This window comes from Octopus sinensis, linkage group LG10, assembly GCF_006345805.1.
Source record: "Octopus sinensis linkage group LG10, ASM634580v1, whole genome shotgun sequence".
In the NCBI taxonomy this organism is placed as follows: domain Eukaryota; kingdom Metazoa; phylum Mollusca; class Cephalopoda; order Octopoda; family Octopodidae; genus Octopus; species Octopus sinensis.
The window spans coordinates 83,942,010-83,967,458 of NC_043006.1; the positions used below are offsets into that span (position 1 = coordinate 83,942,010).

The 25,449-nt window shown below is 37.4% G+C and overlaps 2 protein-coding genes and 1 long non-coding RNA gene across 6 annotated transcripts in view; 2 read left to right on the forward strand and 1 right to left on the reverse strand.

Annotated features, from left to right (window-relative positions):
• LOC115216676 (diamine acetyltransferase 1) overlaps positions 1-8,573 on the forward strand; it is a 119,288-nt gene extending 110,715 nt beyond the window's left edge. For both annotated transcript variants that reach the window (XM_029786181.2, XM_029786180.2), the window contains one exon: positions 8,235-8,573. In XM_029786181.2, coding sequence (XP_029642041.1) covers positions 8,235-8,405 — 171 coding nt within the window. In that variant the 3' untranslated portion in view covers positions 8,406-8,573. The remainder of the gene's footprint in view (positions 1-8,234) is intronic.
• A 1,274-nt stretch (positions 8,574-9,847) lies between these two features.
• Positions 9,848-19,678, forward strand: LOC118765194. The gene is made up of 3 exons (XR_005001057.1): positions 9,848-13,260; positions 14,718-14,722; positions 19,662-19,678. It is a non-coding gene; the product is annotated as an uncharacterized LOC118765194 (long non-coding RNA).
• Positions 19,679-24,700: 5,022 nt separating this feature from the next.
• LOC115216763 (monocarboxylate transporter 5-like) overlaps positions 24,701-25,449 on the reverse strand; it is a 17,001-nt gene continuing 16,252 nt past the window's right edge. For 2 of the 3 annotated variants that reach the window (XM_029786325.2, XM_036506872.1), the window contains one exon: positions 24,701-25,449. This exon is cut by the window's right edge and continues 123 nt beyond it. In XM_029786325.2, coding sequence (XP_029642185.1) covers positions 25,400-25,449 — 50 coding nt within the window. In that variant the 3' untranslated portion in view covers positions 24,701-25,399. The other variant, XR_005001056.1, reaches the window with a different exon arrangement.

A 25,449-nucleotide genomic window follows, 5' to 3' on the forward strand; every position in this document is an offset into this window, starting at 1 on the left:
GCAAATATTCTGCTCAATACCACAGATTTGCTTGTCAGTTGCTTGACCTTAACCAGTTGAGCATGTCCCTTAGTGGCTGATATGTGCGTCTCTGATCATGAGCAGAAGTAGTGGGGGAGCATCATAGCCATGTGTTGAGAGGGATTCTTAGAGGTTTGAATAATTCACCTTTGGAAATATGGGTGGTTCATTCAACATCCTTAAACAACCCTTAGTCAGGGACCTTTTGAGTGGGATGGGTTACTCCACTAGAAGAAAATTCTAACTAGGCCCCACCTACAAGTTCATGTGCTGTTTATATGAGATCACCATGTTGCACATATATGGTCGTGATGCATGTGCCTGGTGTACCTTATCAGCCAGGTAGTCATGATGGGTATACTGGGCTTCGTATATTTTACCCCAGTGTCACTTTGATGGCATGCACTGCTCTCTCACTCAAAAATAATAATTATAATAATAATGGTGGAAGGTGTTAAGTCAATTACATCAACCCCAGTGCTCAACTGGTACTTATTTTATTGACCCTCAGCAGAATTTGAACTCTGAACATAGACGGATGAAACACCAGTAAGCATTTTGCTCAGTGAGCTAACAATTCTGTCAGCTCACCACCTAAAACCTTTTCTACTGTAGGAACATAGCATGAAATTTTACAGGAATGAGATGCTGGTTGTTTACATCAACCCCAGTGCTCAAATGGTACTTATTTTATAAGGCGGCGAGCTGGCAGAAACGTTAGCACGCCAGACGAAATGCGTAGCCGTATTTCATCTGCTGTTACATTCTGAGTTCAAATTCCACTGAGGTCGACTTTGCCTTTCATCCTTTCAGGGTCGATAAATTAAGTACCAGTTACGCACTGATGTCGATGTAATCGACTTAATCCGTTTGTCTGTCCTTGTTTGTCCTCTCTGTGTTTAGCTTCTTATGGGTAGTAAAAAAATAGGTACTTATCTTATTGATCCCCCCCACCCCAGAAAGATGACAGGCAAAGTCGACCTCAGCAGAATTTGAACTCAGAATAATAATGACAAATGAAACCCCACTAAGCATCTTGTTTGGTGTGCTAACGATTCTACCACCTTGCAGTCTACTATAACAGCAACTATTATGCTTAAAGAAATTGGTAAGGTTTGCTCAATAGTATTTTTGTGGGAGGGAGGGAGGAAAGGAGGGGATGATCCCCGACAGAGGTGTTGGTGGAAGTACTGTACAGTAGTTGTGGTGGTGGTGGTGGTGGTTGTAGCTGCAGTAGTAAAAAGTATGTTCTTACTGATAGTAGTGGTAGTAGTAGATATGTTTTTGTTATTTAGTAGTAGTACTGGTAGTAGTGGCATTGATTGCAGTAACAGAAGTGGCCGTGGTGGTAGTAGTATAATTAGTAGCAGCAACAGCAGATTTGATTGCATTGGTGGCAATAGTGGTAGTAGTAGATATGTTTGTATATGTAGTAGTACTAGTAGTAGATATGTTTTTATCTGTAGTAGTCGTAGTAGTAGTGTTTTTATCTGTAGCAGTAGTGGTAGATGTTTTTATATGTAGTAGTAGCAATAGTAACAGCAGCTTTGACTGCATTATTGGTGGTGGTAGTAGTAGCTTTGACTGCAGTATTGGGGGTAGTAGTAGCTTTGACTGCAGTATTGGTGGTAGTAGTAGCTTTGACTGCAGTATTGGTGGTGGTAGTAGTAGCAGCTTTGACTGCAGTATTGGGGGTAGTAGTAGCTTTGACTGCAGTATTGGTGGTAGTAGTAGCTTTGACTGCAGTATTGGTGGTGGTGGTAGTAGTAGTAGCTTTGACTGCAGTATTGATGGTAGTATTAGCTTTGACTGCAGTATTGGTGGTGGTAGTAGTAGCAGCTTTGACTGCAGTATTGGGGGTAGTAGTAGCTTTGACTGCAGTATTGGTAGTAGTAGTAGCTTTGACTGCAGTATTGGTGGTGGTGGTGGTAGTAGTAGCTTTGACTGCAGTATCGGTGGTGGTGGTAGTAGTAGTAGCTTTGACTGCAGTATTGGTGGTAGTAGTAGTGCTGATAATAGTAGTTTTGTTTGCAATAGTAGTAGTAGTGGGAATATTGTGTTGTTGATGTTACTAGTGTTGTTGTTGTTTAGCCCCTGGCCAGCCTTGATTGAGCAGACTTTTGATCAAGGACATTCCAACTAGGACCATCCTGTCCTTTTAAGGTTATTTAAAAAAACATTCTCCAACATGTCTTTCCCTTTTTCCAAGTCAGTAAGTAAAGTGTGATTTTAGAAAAATTTGGTTGCTATTTCTAGCAGGGCAATCAACTGTGTAGAAGTTGTTGTTGTTAGTGGTGATGGTGTGGTGGTGGTAACATCGGTATTCATGATGGTATTGGTGATGGTGGTGGTTGTGGTGGTTTTGGTGATAGCATCACTGGTGGAGATAGTGGTGATGGCTATATTGGTGATGGCATTATGGTGGGGGTACAGGTGGTGGTGGCAGTTGTAGTAGTGATGGTAGTGTTCATAATGATATTGGTGGTGGTGGTGGTGGTAGTAACAATACTGCTGGCTATGGTAGCGATGGTGGTGGTGGTGGTGGTGGTTATGTTGGTGATATTGATGGTTTTGGTGATGGTATTATGGTGGGGGTACAAGTGATGGTGGTGGTGGTGGTGGTGGTAGTTGTAGTAGTAGTGATGGTAGTGTTCATAATGATATTGGTGATGGTGGTGGTGGTGGTAGTAACGATACTGCTGGTTATGGTAGTGATGATGGTGGTGGTGGTGGTGGTTGTGGTGTTAGTGCACTAGTTAGCATAGTCAGGGTGCTTCTCTGACGGCAGTGGTATTTAGTGCTAGTAATAATGGTGTTATTGATAACAGCAGCAGTGGCAGTGATGGTGGTGGTAATTTCTGTAGGGTTTCTGGAGGGGAACAGTATTGATAAGAGAGCTACCACTGGGAAGGTAACACATCAGATGCCATCTTGTTTCCTTAAATACCAAACGAAGTATTAGTTACTGGTTACAGATGTGGAAACAGTTGTAATGGTGGTGGTGGCAGTGGGGGTGCTCGTCGTTGATAGTGGTGGTGGTGGTTGTGATGATGATAGTGACAGTAGTGGTAATGATGGTAGAGGTACTGATGATGGTGTAGTAATAGTTGTGGCTGTAGTAGTAGTAGTAGTAGTAGTAGTAGTAGTTATGAGGATGGTAGTGAGAGGCATCATAATGGTGATTACAGTGCTGATATTTCATAGTGGCAGATGTAGTAGTGGTGGTGGTGGTGGTGGTAGCGATTGTGTTGTAGTTGCAGTGGTAGTAATTATAGTTTTGAAAGTAGTAGTGGTGCTGATGGTGGCCAAAGTACTGACCGTAGTGATAGTGATTAGTAATAGTAAAGGTTGTAGTATTGGTAGCAATCATTGGTGAAGATAGTTGTGGTGGTAGTAGTACAACAACAATGCTGAGAAGTCCTACTAAGACACTTCTAGTGGTACCAATATAAAATTGGTATGACAGTTGGCAGGGAGGCACATGATGATAGTGATAGCAGTGGTGGTGGTTGTGGTTGTTGTTACAGCAATGTTAAATGTCTGACTTATATGCCACCCTCCCTCCCTCTAGTTGCACTAGTGCAAAATAAAAAATAAAAAAAACTCCAACAAAAACACAGAACAACATTACTAGTTGGATGGGATGAGCATGGTGAAAGCAATGCTATTATTGATTGATGTTATATCAATAATTGTATTGCTTTTGCCCCCATCTTCTCTCCCACATGTCACTCACATACTCCACATCTCTCAATATCTGTGTTGTTGAGGCTGTGCCAAAGTGGGGGAGGAGGTCTCTATGAAAAACAAGGACACTGAAAACTTTTTAGTATCACCCTGACACCTCATCATCACTATCTTCTCTCCTTTTCCAGTAGACATAGCCATATATTTCTTATTTCTTTATTGCCCACAAGGGGCTAAACAGAGGGGACAAACAAAGGGATTAAGTCAATTACATCAACCCCAGTGCATAATTGGTACTTAATTTATCGACCCTGAAAGGATGAAAGGCAAAGTCGACCTCGACAGAATTTGAACTCAGAACGTAAAGACAGATGAAATACCGCTCAGCATTTCACCAGGCGTGCTAACGGTTCTGCCAGCTCGTTGCCTTATAGCCATATATTTCTTCTGCAGCAAGGCACCCATAGCTATTCCTCTATTGTTCTCTTGCTTCTCAAAACCTGGCATAGGCCACCTTCTTCAATTTTATCTTCCCACCTCTCAACCCCAACCCCTGGACCAAGAGGTCTTGTTTTGCAAGCTCCTTGATGACCTCACTAGTCATCACAAAAACAAAGCACCCATTACATTCTGTAAGATGGTCGGCATAAGGAAGGGCATTGAGTTGTAGAAATCCTACCAAAGTAGGCAGTGGAACAGAATGCAGTCCTCAGACCTGTCAGATCATACCCAATCATTCAACCACCCAATCCATGCCAGCATAGAACATGGATGCTGAATGATGGTAATGATATGAAGCATAAATGCATAAGAGCCTCTTGATTCACTTCATTTTTGCTAAGAAAAGTTAACAAATTTCATTCAGAAAATTTGTGTATAATGTAGGCGTAGGAGTGGTTGTGTGGTAAGTAGCTTGCTTACCAACCACATGGTTCCGGATTCAGTCCCACTGCGTGGCACCTTGGGCATGTGTCTTCTACTATAGCCTCGGGCCGATCAAAGCCTTGTGAGTGGATTTGGTAGACGGAAACTGAAAGAAGCCCGTCGTATATATGTATATATATATATGTATGTATGTGTGCGTACATGTTTGTGTGTCTGTGTTTGTGCCCCCCAACATCGCTTGACAACCGATGCTGGTGTGTTTACATCCCCGTAACTTAGCGGTTCGGCAAAAAGAGACCGATAGAATAAATACTAGGCTTACAAAGAATAAGTCCTGGGGTCGATTTGCGCGACTAAAGGCGGTGCTCCAGCATGGCCACAGTCAAATGACTGAAACAAGTAAAACAGTAATGTATCATCATCATTTTTACATCTTTTATTTTGTTTTTGTTTGTTTGTTAGATGAAACTTCATGACACAGCTTTTTTTTCTTTATGGTGAAATGCTCTTCCCATTACTAATCCTTGCTTTTCTTTTCTTCTTTTAACATGAAAGTTACTTTCATTCTATTTGTTCTCAACAAGGAAATCACTGAAATTGAAGCTATTTTTGTTCTTTGCTCACTGGAGAATGAAAACAAAACAAACACACCTTTTAACTCAGCTGGTTTTATAAAGACATATGGAAATGACATTCACACACACACACACACACACACTCATATACATAGAGATAATAAGCAAAAAACAAATGTTGTGTGTGACACTTTACCTTGCCCCTGTTTTTTTATTATGTTTATATACAAGGTGGGCCGAAAGTCTTTCACTAAATAAATCCAATACATTCTGGAATTGTTAATGACAAGCTTTTGTTTTTCTGCACTTGAATAGAATAAATAAAATAATATTGAATACACATGTACATGATGAACAAAATTAATAATAATAATAATAATAATAATGATAAACCTTTCTACAATAGGCACAAGGCCTGAAATTTGGAGGAGGGGGATAGTCGATTTCATCGACCCTAGTGTGTAACTGACCTCAAAGGTTATAATGGACACAGGTTCGTGTGTAACATAGCTAGCTAGAATGATGGCCTCTTGGAGCTAATCAACGGCAGCATTCGTCCTATATTTCTGGACTGCCATATTAGCTTGGCAATAACTGTTCATATATATATATATATATTGCATCAATTTTTACATTCATCTTATTTCAGCCAGAGTTCTTTTGTCACACTTCTGTGACCTCATCAGTGGTCCTTTGCTTTCTTCTTTCTTATTTGTGTGTTTCTCCTTACTAACGATCAGCCATTTTCTTCATTTACAATCTTCTATCATTAATTATGTATTTAAAATTTTTCTTTCAATTCTACTTTTTTTTACTGTTTGTTTTCTTTTGATTTTCTTGTCTGGGTGTTTGTGTTTGTGTGTATGTGTGTGTATGTGTGTGTGCGTGTGTTCATTCCTTTCTAATTTTAACCTCCTCCTTCATTATCCTCCTTCTTCATCATCATCATCATTCTGCTAGCTCTTCCAAACTATTTCATTCTTTACACTTCTCTCATATGCTCCTATCACTACCATTACAACCACTGCAACAACAATCAGCACCACCACCACCACCATTACTACTGCTATTACTACTACCTTATCGTCCACCCACTTTCCAATTAAATAATTACATTATTTTTGAAAGTGATTCAACTTTAATGTCTTTAATTAATCAATACATTACAAACTTTCTAAAATATTTATAAAAATTAAACTCGTTTAGTGATGTACTGATAATTGTATCATCATTATCATCATCATTATTGTTAAGAAAGCAAACTGACTGATTAGTTTGAACATCGGACAAAAAAAGCTTTGCAAGTCTCTGTTCTTATTTCTTTATTGCCCACAAGGGGCTAAATACAGACGGGGCAAACAAGGACAGACAAACGGATTAAGTCGATTATATCAACCCCAGTGCGTAACTGGTACTTATTTAATTGACCCCGAAAGGATGAAAGGCAAAGTTGACCTCAGCGGAATTTGAACTCAGAATGTAGCGGCAGACGAAATACCACTAAGCATTTTGCCCGGCATGCTAACGTTTCTGCCAGCTCACCACTAACGTTTCTGTCAGCTCGCCACTTTTGCAAGTCTCTGTTCTGGCTCTTTACATTCTCAGATGAAATTTTTCTAAGGTTGACTGTGCCTTTTACTCTTTCACGGTCAATAAAATAAAGTCAGGTATTGGGGTCAATGTAATTGACTAAGCACCCCACCACTACTGCTGCCACCAAAACTGCTGGCCTGGATTGTGTCAAAATTTGAAACCATTTCTGACTCTTTAATGTTCTGAGCTCAAATCTTATCAAAGTTGACTTTTACCTTCCATCCTTTTGTGCAGGGGTCAATATAACAAGTCCCAGTCAAGCACTGGGGCTGACATAACTGACTTGGCCACTTCCCTCAAAAATTTCAGGCTTTATGCATAAAGTAGAAAGAATTATTATTAATGTTAAAAGCTGGCAAAACCATTGGAACTCAGGGGAAAAAAATGCTTTGCAGTATTTGTTTCACCCCTTTACATTTTGAGTTCAGATCTTATCCTTATTTTACTGTTTGCCCATTTTCATGTAACCCCACATAGTATTGTATCATTTTGTACAATCCTCAATCTTTTAGTAAATTCTTCGTGGTTAATTAAGGAGCCGTTATTATTGTTGTTAAAGCAGTGAGCTGGCAGAATCATTAGCATGCTGGGCAAAATTCTTAGTGGCATTTTGTCTGGCTTTACATTTTTAGTTCAAATTCCGCCAAGGTCAACTTTACCTTTTATCCTTTTGGGTCAAAAAATTAAGCACCAGTTATAATAATAATAATGAATTTAGTGTATACAGTGCTCAGGTGCACCGCAACTTGTCAAAAGTGCGTATAAAGCATATGTAGTAATGTACAAATGTCTGGGAAGTGAACAGTGTATGAGTCAGATACATGCTTGCGTGTGTATGGAGGGGAGAAAATCAGGTGTAGTGTTGGCGAATCTCAGGAAGCATGGAAGTTTTGAAGGATGCAGTGCTCTGACAACTAACAACTGATGCCAACAGTTTGTTCCATGCTTCAGCAACTCTTAGCGTGAAAAAATGTTTCCGAAAGTCATGGGAGCTGTGCTGTTTTCTGATTTTGTAAACATGTCCACAGGTGTTAGACAGGTGGAGTTTGAAAAGGTGCTCAGAGTTATTGTTTGTAAGCCGGTTAATAATTTTATGGATGTCTGCCAAGTCAGCTGCCAGACGTTGGAGTTTCAATGTATCCATGCCCAGGGAAGTAAGGCATTCAGAATATGGCAAATGCCTGATGGAGGGTATTCTCTTGGTCGCTGAACGGTTTCTAGATGATTAATATCCTGGGCAAGATAGGGGTTCCAGACCAGTGATGCAAATTCCAGGTGAGGCCGCACCATAGCTATATAAAGCCTCAGATAGACTTTTTGAGATTAGTGTTGTGGAGGGAGTAAGCAGACACTGGTTTTTTTCTGGGTTTTATGCACTCAGGTCAATGTAATCTACTTGTCCCCTCCCCCAAAATTTCAGGCCTTGTGCCTTTAGTAGAAAGGATTATTATTGTTGTTGTTATTTCTTTCCAGGTTGCTGCCAGAGAACAATGTGAATTGATGCAGTGGTGTGTGCTGGACTGGAATCAATTGGCTATTGATTTTTACAAACGATTTGGCGCCACTGATATCACTAAAGATGTTGGAGAACTTTTTAGACTTAGTCACAACCAACTGAAGGAAATTGCTTCCAAAATTCCTTAACTACTACCATTCTAGAAAAAAAATAAAATAAATAAAATTACAATAGAAAGCAAAAAAATAATGAAAAAAAAACAAACAGAAAACATTTAAAAAATAAATATAAGACCAAGAAGATAAAAGAAACATTTTAGTATATTAAGAGGAAATGGAACAAACCTAACAAAGAAAGAAAGAAAAAAGAAGATACAGTAAAAACAAAAAATAGCTATCCCTGATTTTTTTTTTATTTAAAAAAAATTTATTCCATTAATCACTTAAATATTCTTTTTGTTTTATTTAGTGTTTTTCTTTAATTTTTTTTATTCATTTTGTTTAATTCTTTGTTATAAGAATTTTTTTCTGTTAGAATAAAAAATACATCAAAGTATAAAATTAATGAAAGAAACAGCGACTAAAATTAAGACATTAGCAGTATTTAAACGATAATAATGATGATGATAATTAAACTAAAGGATATTGGAATTAAGACTTTCATTGTCGACCTGCAGAAAAGTGCAACCTGGATTCTGCAAGAATCTTTAGAAAGATTCTCAAGATTTGAGGAGATTATTGCCACCAAACCTCAAGATAAAATAGCTGATAACTAATATAAGATATGGTAGTTTTAATGATAATAATGGTAATAATAATATTAGTGTGATAATGGGAGATGAGGAAACACACATAAAAATAAGATTAAGATTGGGATTTTGGGTGGAGTTTATGATATATAGAAGTGATTGAGTATTAAGATGGTCTGTGTATAGCATACAGATGATGCATGGTGTTTAGAAGGTAACTAAGATGGTATGTAGTGAATAAATAGATGGTGTGTGTGTGTACATATATACATAAAATAATAGGTTACATGCTATATACTGAGAGAATATAGAGAGGGTATATAGGTAATATATATCATTATAGTGATAGTGAGTAATTTAGATGGTATATATGCTGATGATCATTAATGATTCTCTGTCCCTCTTTCTTTCTCCCTATATGTATATATATAGGGAGAGTTTACCAAAAAAACAAAAGACGAAGACAGGTGGTGTACAAAACAAACAGATGTATTAGTATAATGCTCAGGAATAGAAAAAGTCTTTTACGTTTTGAGCCTATGCTCTTCTACAGAAAGGGACACAGAAAAAAAACAAAGAGAGAAAAAAATGTGTGTAGTGGCTAACGATCTATCAAGGCGACAGGTAAAGGCATTTGGTATGAAGCTTGCCTCCAACTACATGGTTCTGGGTTCAGTCTCACTGTGTGGCACCTCAGGCAAGTGTTTTCTATTCTAGCCTCAGGCCAACCAAAGCCTTGTAAGTGGATTTGGTAGACAGATACTGAAATAAGCCTATCACATATGTATGTGTGTGTGTGTGTGTGTGTGTTGCTCCATCATCACTTGACAACGGATGTTGGTGTGTTTACATCCCCATGACTTAGCACTTCAACAAAGAGACCAATAGAATAAGTACTAGGCTTAAAAAAAAATCCTGGGGTCAGATTGTTCAACAACAACACTTCAAGGTGGTGCTCCAGCATGGCTGCAGTCAAATGACTGAAGCAAGTAAAAGAATAAAAGGATATAAGGAAAGTAATGTAGAAGGAATACAAGGAAAATGTGTAGGTGGTATAGTGAAGTCATTCCTGCAATGGACCAGCATCCCATCCGGGAGGGGAATATATACTCCAGAATAACCAGGAAACGCTCTGCTCTTCACAGAGTAATGCAGACCGATCAATATGAATGGCATATGTACCGTGTATATATATATACACAAAACATATATAGAAAGACTTTATAGGTAGAAAAAGTGAAGTAGAAAGAATAAGACATATAGTACAGATAAAGTAAAAGAAAATTGAAAGACAGTAAAAAAGAGAGAATAACTGTGTCTGTCTGACGAGCTAATGGAGAGAGAAATTAGGAGAGTATATGTATGTATATGTTTGAAACAGATTTGTGTATGTGTATGAAACTGAAGAGACAAGGGGAGAGAGAGTGTGTGTGTGTGTGTTTGTGAGAAAGAATGACTTGTCTGTTCAGAAAAGAGAAGAGGAGAGGGTAAACAAAGAAGGTTCTAGAGAAATTGAGTTTATTAAAGAAGATAGGTAAGTCATGCTGATACAAAGAGAGATTGGATCAAAAGTAGCAAATTCTTCATACAATGTTCTTTATCTCTACGACAACCACTGTTTTGTTCAAAAATCAAAATTCTTGCTCTCTCTCTCTCTCCCTCCTTCAAAACTTTCCAATCAATATTGGTGAATTTAGAGAGAGAAGTGGATGAGAGTACAAGAGTGGGGGTGGGCATGAGTTTGAGAAGATTTAAGAACAGGTGAATGAAAAGAGGGGACAGTGGAGGTTGGAGGCGAGAAAGAAAATGGGGGAGTAGATGGGAGGGACAGTGACAGATAATAGAGAGAGAGAGAGAGGGTGGATATGTGTATGTTTAAGTGATGAGAGAGAATGGGGGAGGTTTATGGTAATGAAATGGATATGAAGAGAGGGAGATGTTTGGAGAATGGATGATGGAAAAGAGGAGTGGAATGAGGAAAAGAGGTGGATGTCAAGAGAGACTTTGTGTGGGTGAGAGACTTCGTGTTTGTCAGGTGAGAGGGAAAGTGAGAGGATACAATAGAAAGAGGGTAGAGTAAATGCTTGTGTCTCAGGTGAGAAAGAGAAAGGAAGAGATGGTATAGGAAGTGGGCAGAGTGAGTGTGTGTGTGTGTGTGTGTTTGTCAGGGGAGGGAGAGAGAGATTAGTATTGGGAGTGGAGCAGATATCATGAGAGAAGTAATATGTCTGGTGAAAGGGGGAGAGAGAGAAAGAGAGATATGTAAAGGAAATCAGAGTGAAAGAAATGTGTAAAGAAAAACGGAGAGAGAGTGATGTGCATAGAAAATCAAAAAAAGGTAAATCTGGGTTATATTTATTCAATGGTAAAAGCTACTTACTCACCTGATTGATCAGTACAACAGACAGCAGACAATGGGTGGCTGAGTAACTGGAGGACTAGCAGACGTAAAAGGTTTGATATTTTAGAAGAACATTCTACAAGAGAACAACAATGTAGGAGAAGAATAGTTAGATGATGTGATTATGTGATAAAGGAACCAGAATTATGGAGCAGGGTGGGTGAGGAATGCAGTTTAAGTGTCTGAAATATTATCATAAATTTAATATTAACATTGACAAATTGTCACACAGAGAGTGAGCCTTTAGATTCACCTGTACCACATTCCTGAGAATAACAATATCGGTTTATTCCTTCCAGATTTTTCTGTTACTTTGCAGTTAGTTGTTAGGCCATATGAATAAAAGTGGAGTTTTGGTGTTTATCATTTTACGTTTTTTTTGTTTTCGTTTCTTGTTTTATTTTCTTTTACTGCCAAAATATGTAGAAGACATTGTAAATCAGAAATTTATGGCCCAAAAAAGTCCTTTTTTTTTCCAGGTTTTTTTTGGCTTCTTTTTCTTCCTGTTTTTTTTTCATCTTCTATTTCTTTTCTTTAACTGTTTCTATCAGACAATTTATTATTTTTTTTTTCATTTTTGAGAAAATAAAACACACTTTTTTTTTTAATGCACTGCAATGAAGGGTACCCAATCTTGGATTAGGTACCTTGAAGCTATTATCACCTTGATTAAACGGGATGTCTTAACTAACAAAACAAACACATAAATTATTAATTTATAATCAATAAATAGACCCTTTTGTTAAAGTGCCATTTCTATAATTAATTGATCATAATTAGTTACAAAAACTATTCAGTTAGTCTAAATTTACATAATAATTATTAACAATTACATCATCTATTCCATAAGGTAATAGTTCTAAATAGATGGAGTAAAATTAATGTTAGTGTTAATTTTAGAGATCAGTGAGCATTGACTTGCAAACAGCAAGCCACATATATGACTGGTATCAAATTCCAGTCAAAGATCTTGCTTTTATTTCTTCTTTTTCTTTTTATTTCCACTTCACTATGTCATTAATGCCTTTGGAAAAAAAAAATGATTAAGTGGATACTCTCTTGAACTACCAATTCTTATCTACTGTAAGTATTTCAATGTCTATTTTGGGCAATGGGGTTCATTCTACAAGCCTCAGCTAGTCTAGCTGTCAGGAATAGGTACTGGATTCATCTGCAAATGTTACCTGGGGAGGACTGACATTCTCCTTTCCAATTCAAGAAAAATGAAAAAAAAAAAACTGTTGGTAGTCACATTTCTTTCTTGCAATATTTTTTCTCTCTCTCCACCACACACTGCACGTACTGTGAGAGTCTTGCTTACAGATCAAACTAACTAACTACACTGATTCACCAATTTCTATAATCAATCAATATTAATCAACTAACGTTTTAATCAATATTAATCGATATTAGTCAAAGGCAAGGCAGAAAGTTGGCAGAAGTGGTAGAGCACACTCTTGCATACATTACATTAACACTGTTTAGTTCCAACCCTCTCCATTACAAGTTCAAATCACGCTAAGGTTCACTTTACCTTTCAAACCATCCTGCATCAATAAGAGAAATACCAGTAATATACTAAGGCTTGATTCACTTGACTATATCCCCTTTATTTTGACATTTAGGCCTCATGCCTAATCTTTAGAAACCACAGTAAATTAACTGATACAAGGTGCGACAGAAAAACCTCCCCTATATTAAATGGATATTAGTATGGCACTAGTGACGTTATGTAAGAGGGTAACAATGTTTTCAAATAATATTGTTTTACTCTTTTCTTTTCAGTTACTATCATCGTTTAGGTCAGTGCAGATCATGTGATTACTGTTTAAACGTTTTATCAAGAATGGTGAATCTGAGGTTTCTTTGCTGCACCCTGTATCTCATACACTACGTACTCTGTCCTCAGGAGTACTCTAAATCCTCTACTTCAACACTCAATAGTATTGTATGCCTTTAAATACTCAGTGAACATCAATGAGCTGGCAGAATCGTTCACAATTTGGGCAAAAAGCCTAGCAGTATTTCATCCTTCTTTACATTCTGAGTTCAAGTTCTGCTGAGGTCGACTTAGCCTGTCAGCCTTTCGGTGTCAACAAAATAAGTACCAGTTGAACACTGGGGTCAATGTAATTGGCTTACTCCCTCACACGAAATTGCTGGCTGAGTGCCAAATTTTGAACCTGTTAGTTTATTACTTAATGAAAGGCAGTGAGATGGCAGAACCATAAGCAAGTCAGACAAAATGTTAAGTGGCATTTCTTCTAATTTGTTATATCCTGAGTTCAAATTCCTCCAAGGTTGACTTTACCTTTCATCAATTTCAAGGTCAATAAAATAAGAATCAGTTGATATGGGGGTTGATGTAATCAACTAAACCCCACCCACCAAATTTATGACCTAGTACCAATAGCAGAAAGTCTTTTAATATTTAGTGAGGTGGCGATCTGGCAGAATCATTAAAGCATGAAAAAATACTTCCTTGTATTTATTATAACTCTTTAAATTCTGTGTTCAAATTCCACCCAAAATTAACTTTTCTTTTTGGGGGTGGATAAAATAAAATACCAGCCAAGTACTGGAGTCAATAGGATCAAATGGGTCCTCCCCTCAAAAATGCTGGCCTTGTGCCTAAATCAGAAACAATTACTTTAATACTCAGTAAGTTTAATGATCATAAAATCCCATCTTTAGTTCTTTTCTGGCTCTGATACAATATTCATGTTGTTCATTCCAACAGCAACCTTAGAAGATGAATATTTTACTGACTAAAAACTCATTCTCCTCATTTATCTTCCCTGATATTTAGGTAAATATCTGTATTTTACAATTTCTATTATTTATTTATCTAATACATAAAATAAAATATTTTCCATTGAGCAACCATATCCATATTTCCATTAACGATGCACAGTTGTCAGGAAGTATGCATGACAAAATCTACCTCCTTAAGTTGTAGTGCACCTGAGCACTATATACAATCAGCTCATTATTATTATTATTATTATTATTATCCAGAAGGTGGTGAGCTGACAGAATTGTTAGTGTACTGGACAAAATGTTTAGTGGCATTTTGTCCATCTTAATGTTCTGAGCCCAAAGATTACAAAAGAATTATTTAAAAATGGGGGAGCCAGCTGGCAAAATCATTAGCATACCAAGCAAAATGCTTAATGGCATTTTTTCTGGCTTTACATTCTGAATTCAAATTACTCCAAGGGTTGACTTTGCCGTTCATCCCTTTAGGGTCGATAAAATAAGTACCAGTTAAACACTGGGATTACTATAATCAACTTACCCCTCCCTTAAAATTTCTGGCCTTGTGCCAAAATTTAAAACCATTATTATTAGTAGTAGTAGCATTAAATCTATCATATGTCCATTTGAAGAAAATGATTTTGTTTTTGTTTTGCAACTTTCTATCAGAACATTTAAAAATCATTAATTAACATTTTAATATTTGATAATTTCCTTCATTGTTTCCTAGTCTTGCATTTAAAAATTCAACAGAAACCATTCACCCTTTTGGTACCGATTCACTTGAGATCACACCAGGTTCTCTGACAGGAACTTCCTGGTTTAAAAAGACCAAAATTGAAAAATTCGATCAAAATTTCTTGTAAGTCTATGTTCCAGACATCAGATAAATAATAGCAAAACGATTTTACTAAATTCTTTATCATTTTTCAAAATTAATTGAAACAATGACAGGATATTTCAATCAATGTATGGTAACAAAAGTATTTGTTTGTAAGCATTTCAGTAAATTGGCCTAAAATGTTTGATTATATCAGAAATCCCTTATTAATGAATTTATAGAATTCTGCTAGTAAACAGCTGCTTGTTATACACTATTTAACTGTATTCAAAAACATAAGTACAAACTGAATAAGGATATTAAAGTGAGGGAAAACAGTTTTGGCTTTCAGTTAATAAATACATTTTGTACTCCTCTTGTTGATACTGTTCACTCATGTGGATTTATAAATAAACCCAGACCCTATTTAGATTTCAGTTCCATTGCATTGTATGTAAAGTCAAGTGAGTATCAACCTTAGTCTATTGCAGGTAAATTTTTCTCATGGAGAGAACTAAATTCACCTTTGTAAGCTGGGTTTAGTTCATTCTATAACACATTATTATACAATGCTGCTGATGCTGCTACTGCTTCTAGCATTAAACAATACCACCTGTAGAACTCATTGAGTGTTAGATGGACTTGGTCATAGAAGCTAAGTGGATACAATGCTAAGACAGGATTAAAAAAAAAAATCACTGACCCCTTCTCCCCTCCACTTTGGTCAGTTCATCCAGTAACATATAAACTATAACTTGAACATACAAAAAAAATAATTAATGAAAAGAGCAAAAGACATCTAAAAGACACAAAACACGATTTAAAAGAAAATGTCTCCCCTCTCCACAAAACGAAACCATTAACAAATACCACGGAAGTTTTTTCTATTAAAAGAATTAAAGTGAAAATTCAAAGTTATTCGGTATTATGATTGTTGATTCTTTGTCTTTTGTTTGTGCTGGTGCAAAACTAATTTTTAATCATTTCAAAAAAAAAAAAAAATGAAAGAAAGAAAGAAAGAGTGGGGACAGTAAAAATAATTGTTTCATTTCAATCCAATATATAATAAATGTCATTGAATTTGAAAATATTTGAGGGTCACAAGGTAGGATGTCCAGTGTAGAGAAATTTGGCTGTCACAACAAGGATTTCAAGTGAATTTACATAGTATTCTCCTCATTCTTGAGTAGCTTAGTGTTACTCTTAGGGGTGGACATAGTGAGGATTGAAGAAGAAAAAAAAGCAGGGTGGCCAAAATGCCATGTTTAATGGCATGGCTGTGCAGTAAGAAGATTTCTTCTCAACCACATGGTTCCGGGTTCAGTCCCACTGCATGGCACCTTATGCAAGTGTCTTCTACTATAGTCTCGAGCCAACCAAAGCTTTGTGAGTGGATTTGGTAGACAAAAACTGAAAGAAGCCCATCTTGTGTGTGTGTGTGAGTGTCTTTGTGTCTATGTTTGTCCTCTGCTATCACTTGGTAACCAGTGTTGATGTATTTACGTCCCCCATAACATAGCAGTTAGGCAAAAGAGACTGATAGAGTAGGTGCCAGCCTTAACAAAAAATAAGTACTGGGGTAGATTAATTTGAATAAAAAGTTCAAGGTAGTGCCCCAGCATGGCCACAGTCTAATGACTGAACTAAGTAAAAGATAAAACATTTTAAACTTTTTCAACAATATAGAGAAGGAAGAGCTTATTTAGATGCAAAACCTGTTTTTCTCCTCATTAATTAAGAGGGGTAAACCAAAACCTTTATCTACCCATGTGTGTCTGGAGGCACATAGCCTAGTGGTTAGAGCAGCAGACTCGCGATTGAGGGATCGCAGGTTCGAATCTCAGACCGAGTGATGTGTGTGTTTATGAGCGAAACACCTGAGCTTCATGGGGCTCTGGCAGAAGGTAATAGCGAACTTCTGCTGACTCTTTCGCCACAACTTTCTCTCACTCTTTCCTCATGCATCTTGCAGCTCACCTGCGACAGACCGGCGTCCTGTCCAGGTGGGGAATCCTATACACCAAGGAAACTGGGAAACCGGCCCTATGAACCAAGTGTGGCTCGAGAAGGAACAAACAACCTATATATGTAGATATAGAGAGATATTTGAGGAGGAGTGCAGGTATTTGCCACTTTGAAAACTACTGCTTCAGTCAATTGAAATTCTCTCAAAATAAAATTTGATAATGCTTTTTATATTAAAGGATATTCAATTAGTTTTTCTTGGATACAAAGGTGCAGGTATTGTTGTGTGGTTAAGCTTGCTTCCCAACCATGTGGTCTTGGGTTCAGTCCCAATGTGCAGCACCTAGAGCAAATGCATTGTGTGGATTTGGTAGATGGAAACTAAAAAAGCCTATCATAAATGTGTATATGTGTGTATGTATATGTCTTTGTGGTTAGGGTGTCAGCATCATGATTGTAAGATTGTGGTTTCGATTCCTGGACCAGGCGACGCGTTGTGTTCTTGAGCGAAACACTTCATTTCACGTTGCTCCAGTCAACTCAGCTGGCAAAAATGAGTAACGCTGCGATGGACTGGTGTCCCGTCCAGCTGGGGAACACATACGCCATTGAAACCGGCCCCTTATTTATATATTTATATGTGTTCGATGGTGTACCCTTGTCATGACATAATTTGATGATCGTAAATGAGCATTGCAGTCATACAAACGATGCTGTCCGTTCCTTATCTTTCATGGTGATATGTTACCTGGCATGAAAGCAGTGAGGGTTGGTGACAGGAAGGGCATCCAGCTGTAGAAAAACTCTGCCTCAGCAAGTTCCCTGTGACTCATGCATGGAGAAATGAACGTTAAATGACGACGGTGATGACAGTGATTTTAATGAAAGAGAACACTGGAAGTTGTATACTCCTTACACCTTTTAGAGAGAGACATGAGGGGCAGAGAGTGAACTGACGTAGACCAGAAATGGAATTGGTGTCATGGTCTTGGTTAAGTGTGATTGTTTCATGTTTTCGTTTGTAAATATTAATATTTACCACATTTGGCCTTTCATATAATGACTACGATTGAATAATAAGATATCGATCTGGTAGAAAGATACTCGGGTACTGAAGATGGAAATGTGTGTCGTTTATATATATTTGAATTATGATAAAAGTGTCGTCCAGCAACTGCTTTTGAAAATCGCCTTACGTTTTAGTGAGTGCGGTTAAGCTTTCTAGACTTCACAAGCCTTAAGGAGTTTGAGAGATATCTGGCTCTTGCGAAAGAAAATTTTAATATAATACCGTATTTTGTAGGTGAGGGGTTTCGAAATCTGCACAGGAAGGTTAGGAAATATCTACTCGTTAGATATTTCCTATGAGCTGAAGCATTAATACATCACCTTCCACGTGATGCGTTATCGTTAAGTGCACCAAGCCATTGAGAGTTAAGTCCCTTCGATAATGTATACCGTTCTATACCAAAAATGGATTTGTTATAATTTCCTCTTCGAAAACAATTTTGTGAAAAGAAAAGACAAAAAAAAAAAGAGAATAGGAAAAATCTAATAATGAAAGGAGAAAGGGGAAAATAAGCAAAGCAATAGATTGTGATAACGCACAAGATATCTTTATTGATATTGTCAATTTTATGAAATGATTAAAGAATCTGAATTACTAAGGGGAAGTAACCCTCGAATCCTATCAAAGCCTTAATTCTATTTACTGCTACATAGGAGTCATTCGAATTTATTTGGGTTTTTTTTTGTCTTTTTCGAGTTTGTTTATTATTTCTTTTCTTGCCTTGTTGATTTTCCATTGTCATTTTGATTCCATCAATCACAAGAAAAAGTGAATACTGTGGCACCAAGCTATGTATGTCATTGTCAAATGCCACGCAAAAAAAGAAAAAAATCCTGAACTATCTTTAACTTGCCTCGGTCATTGGACAGCGGCCATGATGGAGCACTGCCTTGCAATATTTAGTCGAACAAATCGACCACAATACTAAAGCTTTTTTAAAAGCCGGGAACTTGTTCTGGCAACCCCTTGTACGAAAAAAAAACAGCACTGGTTGTCAAGCGGTGGTAAGGGACGAAGGTAAAGACATGCACACACATATGAGGATGCGTGGCCTGGTGGTTAGCGTGTTGTATTCACGATCACAAGATCGTGGCTTCGAATCTCGCCTCGGGCGGTGTGTTGTTTCTTGAGCAAACCACTTCATCTTGCGTTGCTCTGCGATCACTTTATCTGATATGTGGTATATCATGCACTTGTTCAGGCAATGCCGATTTAATGAAGGGAGATCCTTAATGTGCAGCGCAAATATTTGATAACTATAAACAAATAATCTAAGCATTTGTTCGGCAACGTATTGCCGAACCGTCTTTCTAGGACTTCAGAGACAACTATTAATACATATATACATACATTACATGTGTATATATATATATATATATATATATATATATATATATATATATATATATATATATATATATATATATATATAGGAAACTGAAACGGAGAAACTGACATATAGACATCAGCTTATTAGAACATGATACAATTCTGAACAATATTAAACTCAATTTCAACTACAATTGTTTCCATACCCAATTAAATCAATTTGAGAAATTACATTTCAAGACAAGTATATACAGGTCCTTAAGGAAAAGATAAGGATACCCACAAAGCGTTAAATTGGTTTAACAGCATTAAATACGAAAGTAAAAACAATTCTATACAAATAGATATGAATAAGTTGTTATTCTTCAATTAACCAAATAGTTTTAAACAAGTCTTTTAATCTAAACCTTTTTCAAACCTAGACCTTATTACGGGCAACTATGAACTATACCTATTTTTTTACTGCCCATAAGAGGCTACACACAGAGGAGACAAACAAGGACAGACAAACGGATTGAGTCGATTACATCGACCCCAGTGCGTAACTGGTACTTAATTTATCGACCCTGAAAGGATGAAAGGCAAAGTCGACCTCGACGGAATTTGAACTCTGAACGTAACGGCAGACGAAATACGCATTTCGCCCGGCGTGCTAACGTTTCTGCCAGCTCGCCGCCTTAATGAACTACACCACAAGCCTAATTACAATCTTAAATATATAAATATTAGAAGTAAGCATTCCAATTCTCTAAAACTTTCTGAGTCTGCATTTATCATCTAACAAGGATATTTAAACAAAAACGCCGACTATTATAATATGACACTCAACAAAGCTGGGTATAACAAGAAGTTAGAGTATTATGCACAAAATATCAACCACGGTGGCTCAAATAACATGGGAGTTACTCATGATAGCTATAATTTTAAAGGACCTAAAAGAAATAGAAATAAGGATAGAAAAAAGTAATAATAAAAACAAACGTCCTATAGATAAAAATTAGATGCAAAATATGAAAACCAATTTATTGAATCGTACATCGGATATTGCTCATGAAATTAGAAATAGAAATAATGAAATTAAAAAAACGCACCCTTTAAAAATATAGTAGGATTTAAAATATTTGAAAATTATAATGTACTTTCTGATAAGAATAATCTCATTTGGTTCATTCCATTCGCTAAGCAAATGAAGAACAATTTAGTTGGATCTTTATGCAAACTATTTTCTAGACATTTTACCAAAGAAAATAGATATTATGATGTAATTAGTGCCACTTTTCTCTGTTTGGCTTTTTCTGTTTCGAAGAATATGTCCCAGATTATTTCTTCCCTTAACGAAAGGAAATTATCAAATTTCTATGACAATAATTACCCGGTTAAATGCAACAATAATACTCTTGGAAATACTATTTGTGAAAAATATAAAAATAATTCTTCTAATGTACAAGGGGAAACAACCCATTTTAAATCCCATCTTAACCTGAAGACTAGAAGTAGTGCTGTAAATAACAGTCATACTGAATCTAATCATATAAATCATAATAGTAATATGAATAGAAATGAAAATATATATTGTGATTGCAAAGATAGAAATAACTGTTTGTTTAATAATTATAGAAAAAAAAAAAAGCGTAGTGTATAAATGCAAAGTGAATTCTGAATCTCTAACTTGCGGTCTATGTAGCCAACGAGATTAGACTGGGGACAATCTATGACTTCTGATCTAGAGGCCTACAGAATACTCTATCAAGACACGATCCAGTTGACCCATTGCACTTTGTCAATCTCCACATATGCAGAAAATTCAACCGCTACCTCTAAGACAAGTAGAGCCTTCCGTGCAAATTTGCGAGGCTTTGCTTATTCTCCTATTAGCTAACTTCAAGACTGTATACATGATGGCGTTTCAATCACCCCACTAGCAATTTGGCTTCCTCGCCTTGGAGGAAGTGTAGACGGCTACGTCTCTGAAGACATGGCCTTTGCTAATGGTTCCGCCCAGTACTTTCTGGATCCAGGAAGACTGTCCATATCGTAGGATCCAGATCTTTCCTAACCAACACAGCACTCTGCTTCCTGATCTCGGCCAACTTCCTGTGCATTCACTTCGTAGCCACCAAAAGTGGGTATGAAAGCTCGTGCCTCTGTGATGGACATCACATCAATATCTATAGATATATCGTTTACTAGGTGGCTCTGTTTCCAAGGAAACCGCAGGATACGTACACTACCTATTTTGGGTAAGGCCATGTTCGACAATATGTCGGAAAATAAGGACTATTCACCTTATTCCAGTGGAAGGGCAGGTATTCCATCTTCCGGCTAATTCTGTGAATTTCTACGAGTAAGTCTTTGTAGAACTTTTTGCTAATATTCCATCAGAAATATATTGCACTGGGATATTTGTTTTTTCAAGAGGTTGTATATGTTTTATATTATTTTGATGAAGCCGAGGTCGACTTTGCCTTTCAACTTTTCGGGGTCGATTAAATAATTACCAGTTATGCACTGGGGTCGATATAACCGACTTAATCTGTTTGTTTGTCCTTGTTTGTCTCCTCTGTGTTTAGCCCCTTGCGGGTAGTAAAGAAATAGGTGATATTTTTGGTATGATGTCGTTATCGCGGGTAATATATGTATGTTAATGTATATGCTTCAATATTGCTTTTTGCTTGCGAATACGGACGTGTAGTTAATGATTTCATTCCGTCTTCACCTCTTTACTCATCTTTCCTTCTTGTTTCCTACATCAACCACTTTGTCCTTGCCATTTCAAGTGACCTGCATAATACTAGCACTCTAGCCACCATTTCTTGACATTTCATTTAATTTCAAACAATTACCTTTCATATCGTCTCCCATACTTCTCACACCATCTCGCACATCACTCTATCTCCTACACTACTCACATAATCTCCCACGCGACTCGCAGTTTCCCACCATCTCCCATACTACTCACACTGTTTCCCATCTCCTCCGACGCTGCTCAAACAGTCTCTCGCACTACTCACATCACTTCCCACGCTATTTACATCGCCTCCCATACTCTTCACTTCAACCCCCTCACAGTTTACATCATCTCATCTCCTACCCTACTCACACAATCCGTCGGTGTCTTTTCCCTCTTCTCTCTCTCCCCACATCTGTCTCTCGTCTCTCACTTCCCTTTCATAATTCACAGATGCGTGTTCGAATGATAACATCCTTATTTCTGCTTCTGAACTACAGAGTGTACCTATAGATTTGAGTCAACATTATACGTAATAACAGTCTCAAGGGCAGCAAATTTTAGGGGTAAAGTGAAGGTAAATGTTACCTTCCCGAATCATGCTGATTCATAAGGGCTAGTTTCCATGGCGTATATATTCTCCACCTGGACGGGACGCCAGTCCGTCGCAGCGTTACTCATTTTTGCCAACTGAGTGGACTGGAGCAACATGAAATGGAGTGTTTTGCTCAAGAAAACACCGCGCCACCTGGTCCAGGAATCGAAACCACAATCTTACGATCTTGAGTCCAACATTCAAACCAGTAAACCGCGCGCCTCCACAAATTTTAGGGGAGAGGATTATTCGATACCATCGACTCCGGTATTAGATTGGTACTTTATGTCATCGAACCCCCGAAAGGATGAAAAGTAAAACTGATTTGAACTCAGAAATTGAAGAGTCGGAACAAATACCACAAAGCATTTTTCCGACACACCACTGTAACGATTCTACCAGCTCCTGTCTTATTACTGTATACAAGGTTGGATAACCTTTACCGAGAAGCGGGCCGTATGACACATGGGCCAGAATCTGGTGGGCGAAATTTTTTTCCCACGAGAGTTCTGAACCGCAGTAATGAATTCATTTGCATAGAGCCAATCAGAGCTCACCTTGGCATTGTCAAGTTTACAAACACATTCTACCAAGCAAGTTCAAGACGAAGAACTGTGTTGTAAATCGACGGATCGCCAAGTTATGCCTGATTTTAGGAGACAAGTAATTGGATATATTTGCATCTATACCCATTATCGGATTTGTTAGGGCCCTATATGGTAAATATATGGATGGGGAAATGTGGGTAGAGGGTGATGTGCTAGCAACCCTCTCCCCTTACCATTTTACAAAGTAAACAACACAAATAACCACGCAGAGGCAGCCATGGTTGAAACAAGAACAAGAACAACAAGCATTATTAAGAACCAGAAGCATTATTAAGAGAAAATAAGCATGTTCATTCCTTAACAAGTGACCCTATCTTATCGCTCATCACTGGTTATGCGCTCATAAATTAGTCTGATAGTCGAGCTCTGATTGGCTGTATGCAAATGAGTTCATAACTGGGGGTCCGGAGCGCTCGTGGGAAAAAATTCGCACCCGAGCGACCGCCCTACTAAAATGATTCAAAGTAATCTTTCGTTGGTGTGCCATTCAGAAAGTCCTGTGGGCTACAGTTTGCCCATGCTCTGGGCTTATGTCGAACACCTGTTGTCGCACTCGAGAAGAGTACAAATGTCGAGCGAATCTGTAATTAAGATCGTTCCGCCGACCTCCCTGAATAGAGAGGAGCGAGCCTGTTTTCTCTCGGTAGTTGCGAAAGAGGTAGTATGGAAGACGAGAGTGAAAGGAATTGCTAATCGACTTTTTCGTTTTCCACATGAAACGGAAAACAATGGTAGAGAAGAAATGCCTGTCGCAAAGTGTGTTTCGTAAAAGATGGAAGTCTATAGCAAGTATGTAGCGAGTGAAAGAACCTGTTTAAACGAGAATATAAAAAAGAGAAAGCAAAGTCTTCAGTGTGAGTATGTGGTTTGTGGGGTCGACTGCGTCCTCCGCTTCATTGTTTGTTAATCACTCATTCTCATTTAATTGTATATATTTTAATTGTTTATTTATTCATACGTTTCGTCTCATTCGACACCCTGACCCCAATGTTTGTTTTGTCTGTCCTCGTATCGTCCCCTCTTTTTCTCAACATTATCTCTCTATATATAAATGCCTGCGTGTGTGTCCTTTATACAAATCCACAATTTTCAAAACCGTCCAAGGGTGGTCGTGCACATCTTTACATTTCCCCAGTCACCCCGTAAAGCCATTAAAAAATCAATAGAAGTGACTTTTTTTTGTGAATTTTCTATCCAAAACCCAATCAAAATGCCCGAAACCTGATACGCCAATTGAATGCCAGCTAGATGTATGTGATCGGTCGGAGATTTGGACAGTACGCGCGTGTATGTGTGCACGCACGCAGCTGTATATGCATGCACTAGCACTATGACCCGGCAACGCCGGGTCATAGTACTAGTGGTTAATAAAGAAATTGACTGTTGTATATAATAGCATCTATCACATATATACTATCAACTGTGCCCTCTTATATATAACAGCAATGAAATAAAACTCGTAATTCGTACATCAGTGATTTGCTTTATTATTGTCTTCGAAAAACGTTAGCTTTTTTTCTTCTTCTTCGTGATATATAATTTACTCGACTGTTTATTATATTTCCATAACTTCTTTGCCAAAGCTGAACAGCATTAAGTTCCCCCGTATTCTCCTGTTTTATTAAAATATATAAATAAATAATTTTATAAATTGATTCACAAAGAAACCATATTAACTGTACAAAATGTGTTTACATTCAGTCACATCTTCATGATACATCACATACATTCAAATAATTCTTTCAGACATTAAAATATATCAATCACATATATGTAGACATTCTCGAGCTAATTCATTCTCTTTTATCCTTCCATAGTTTGTTTCTTTGCGAAGCCATATTATCGTGTGTTCGTTGTCTGTAGCCGTGTCGCAAACTTCATTGTCCAACACCCCACCTCTCTCTCTATTTAATTCGTTTCGCATTCACTGTTTCTTTTATAAGAGCTTACAAAACGAATAAATTTTAAAATACGCCTTACTTTTAATAAATTATCTTTTTTTTTTTTACGTTTTTTCCTGTGCTGTTCTTCAAGACAAACTTTTTACACACCTTCCATATTCTGACAAGATTTCCAAGGACGAACTGTGAGATAAGAAGACTGCATCAACAGATTATTTTTGTCTTCTTTAAAAGTGAAAGTTAGTAAAATGTCCTTTGAATTTAAAAGTCTTTTAAATTTACTTCCAAGTTCTTTTGATGGGTTTCTTTTC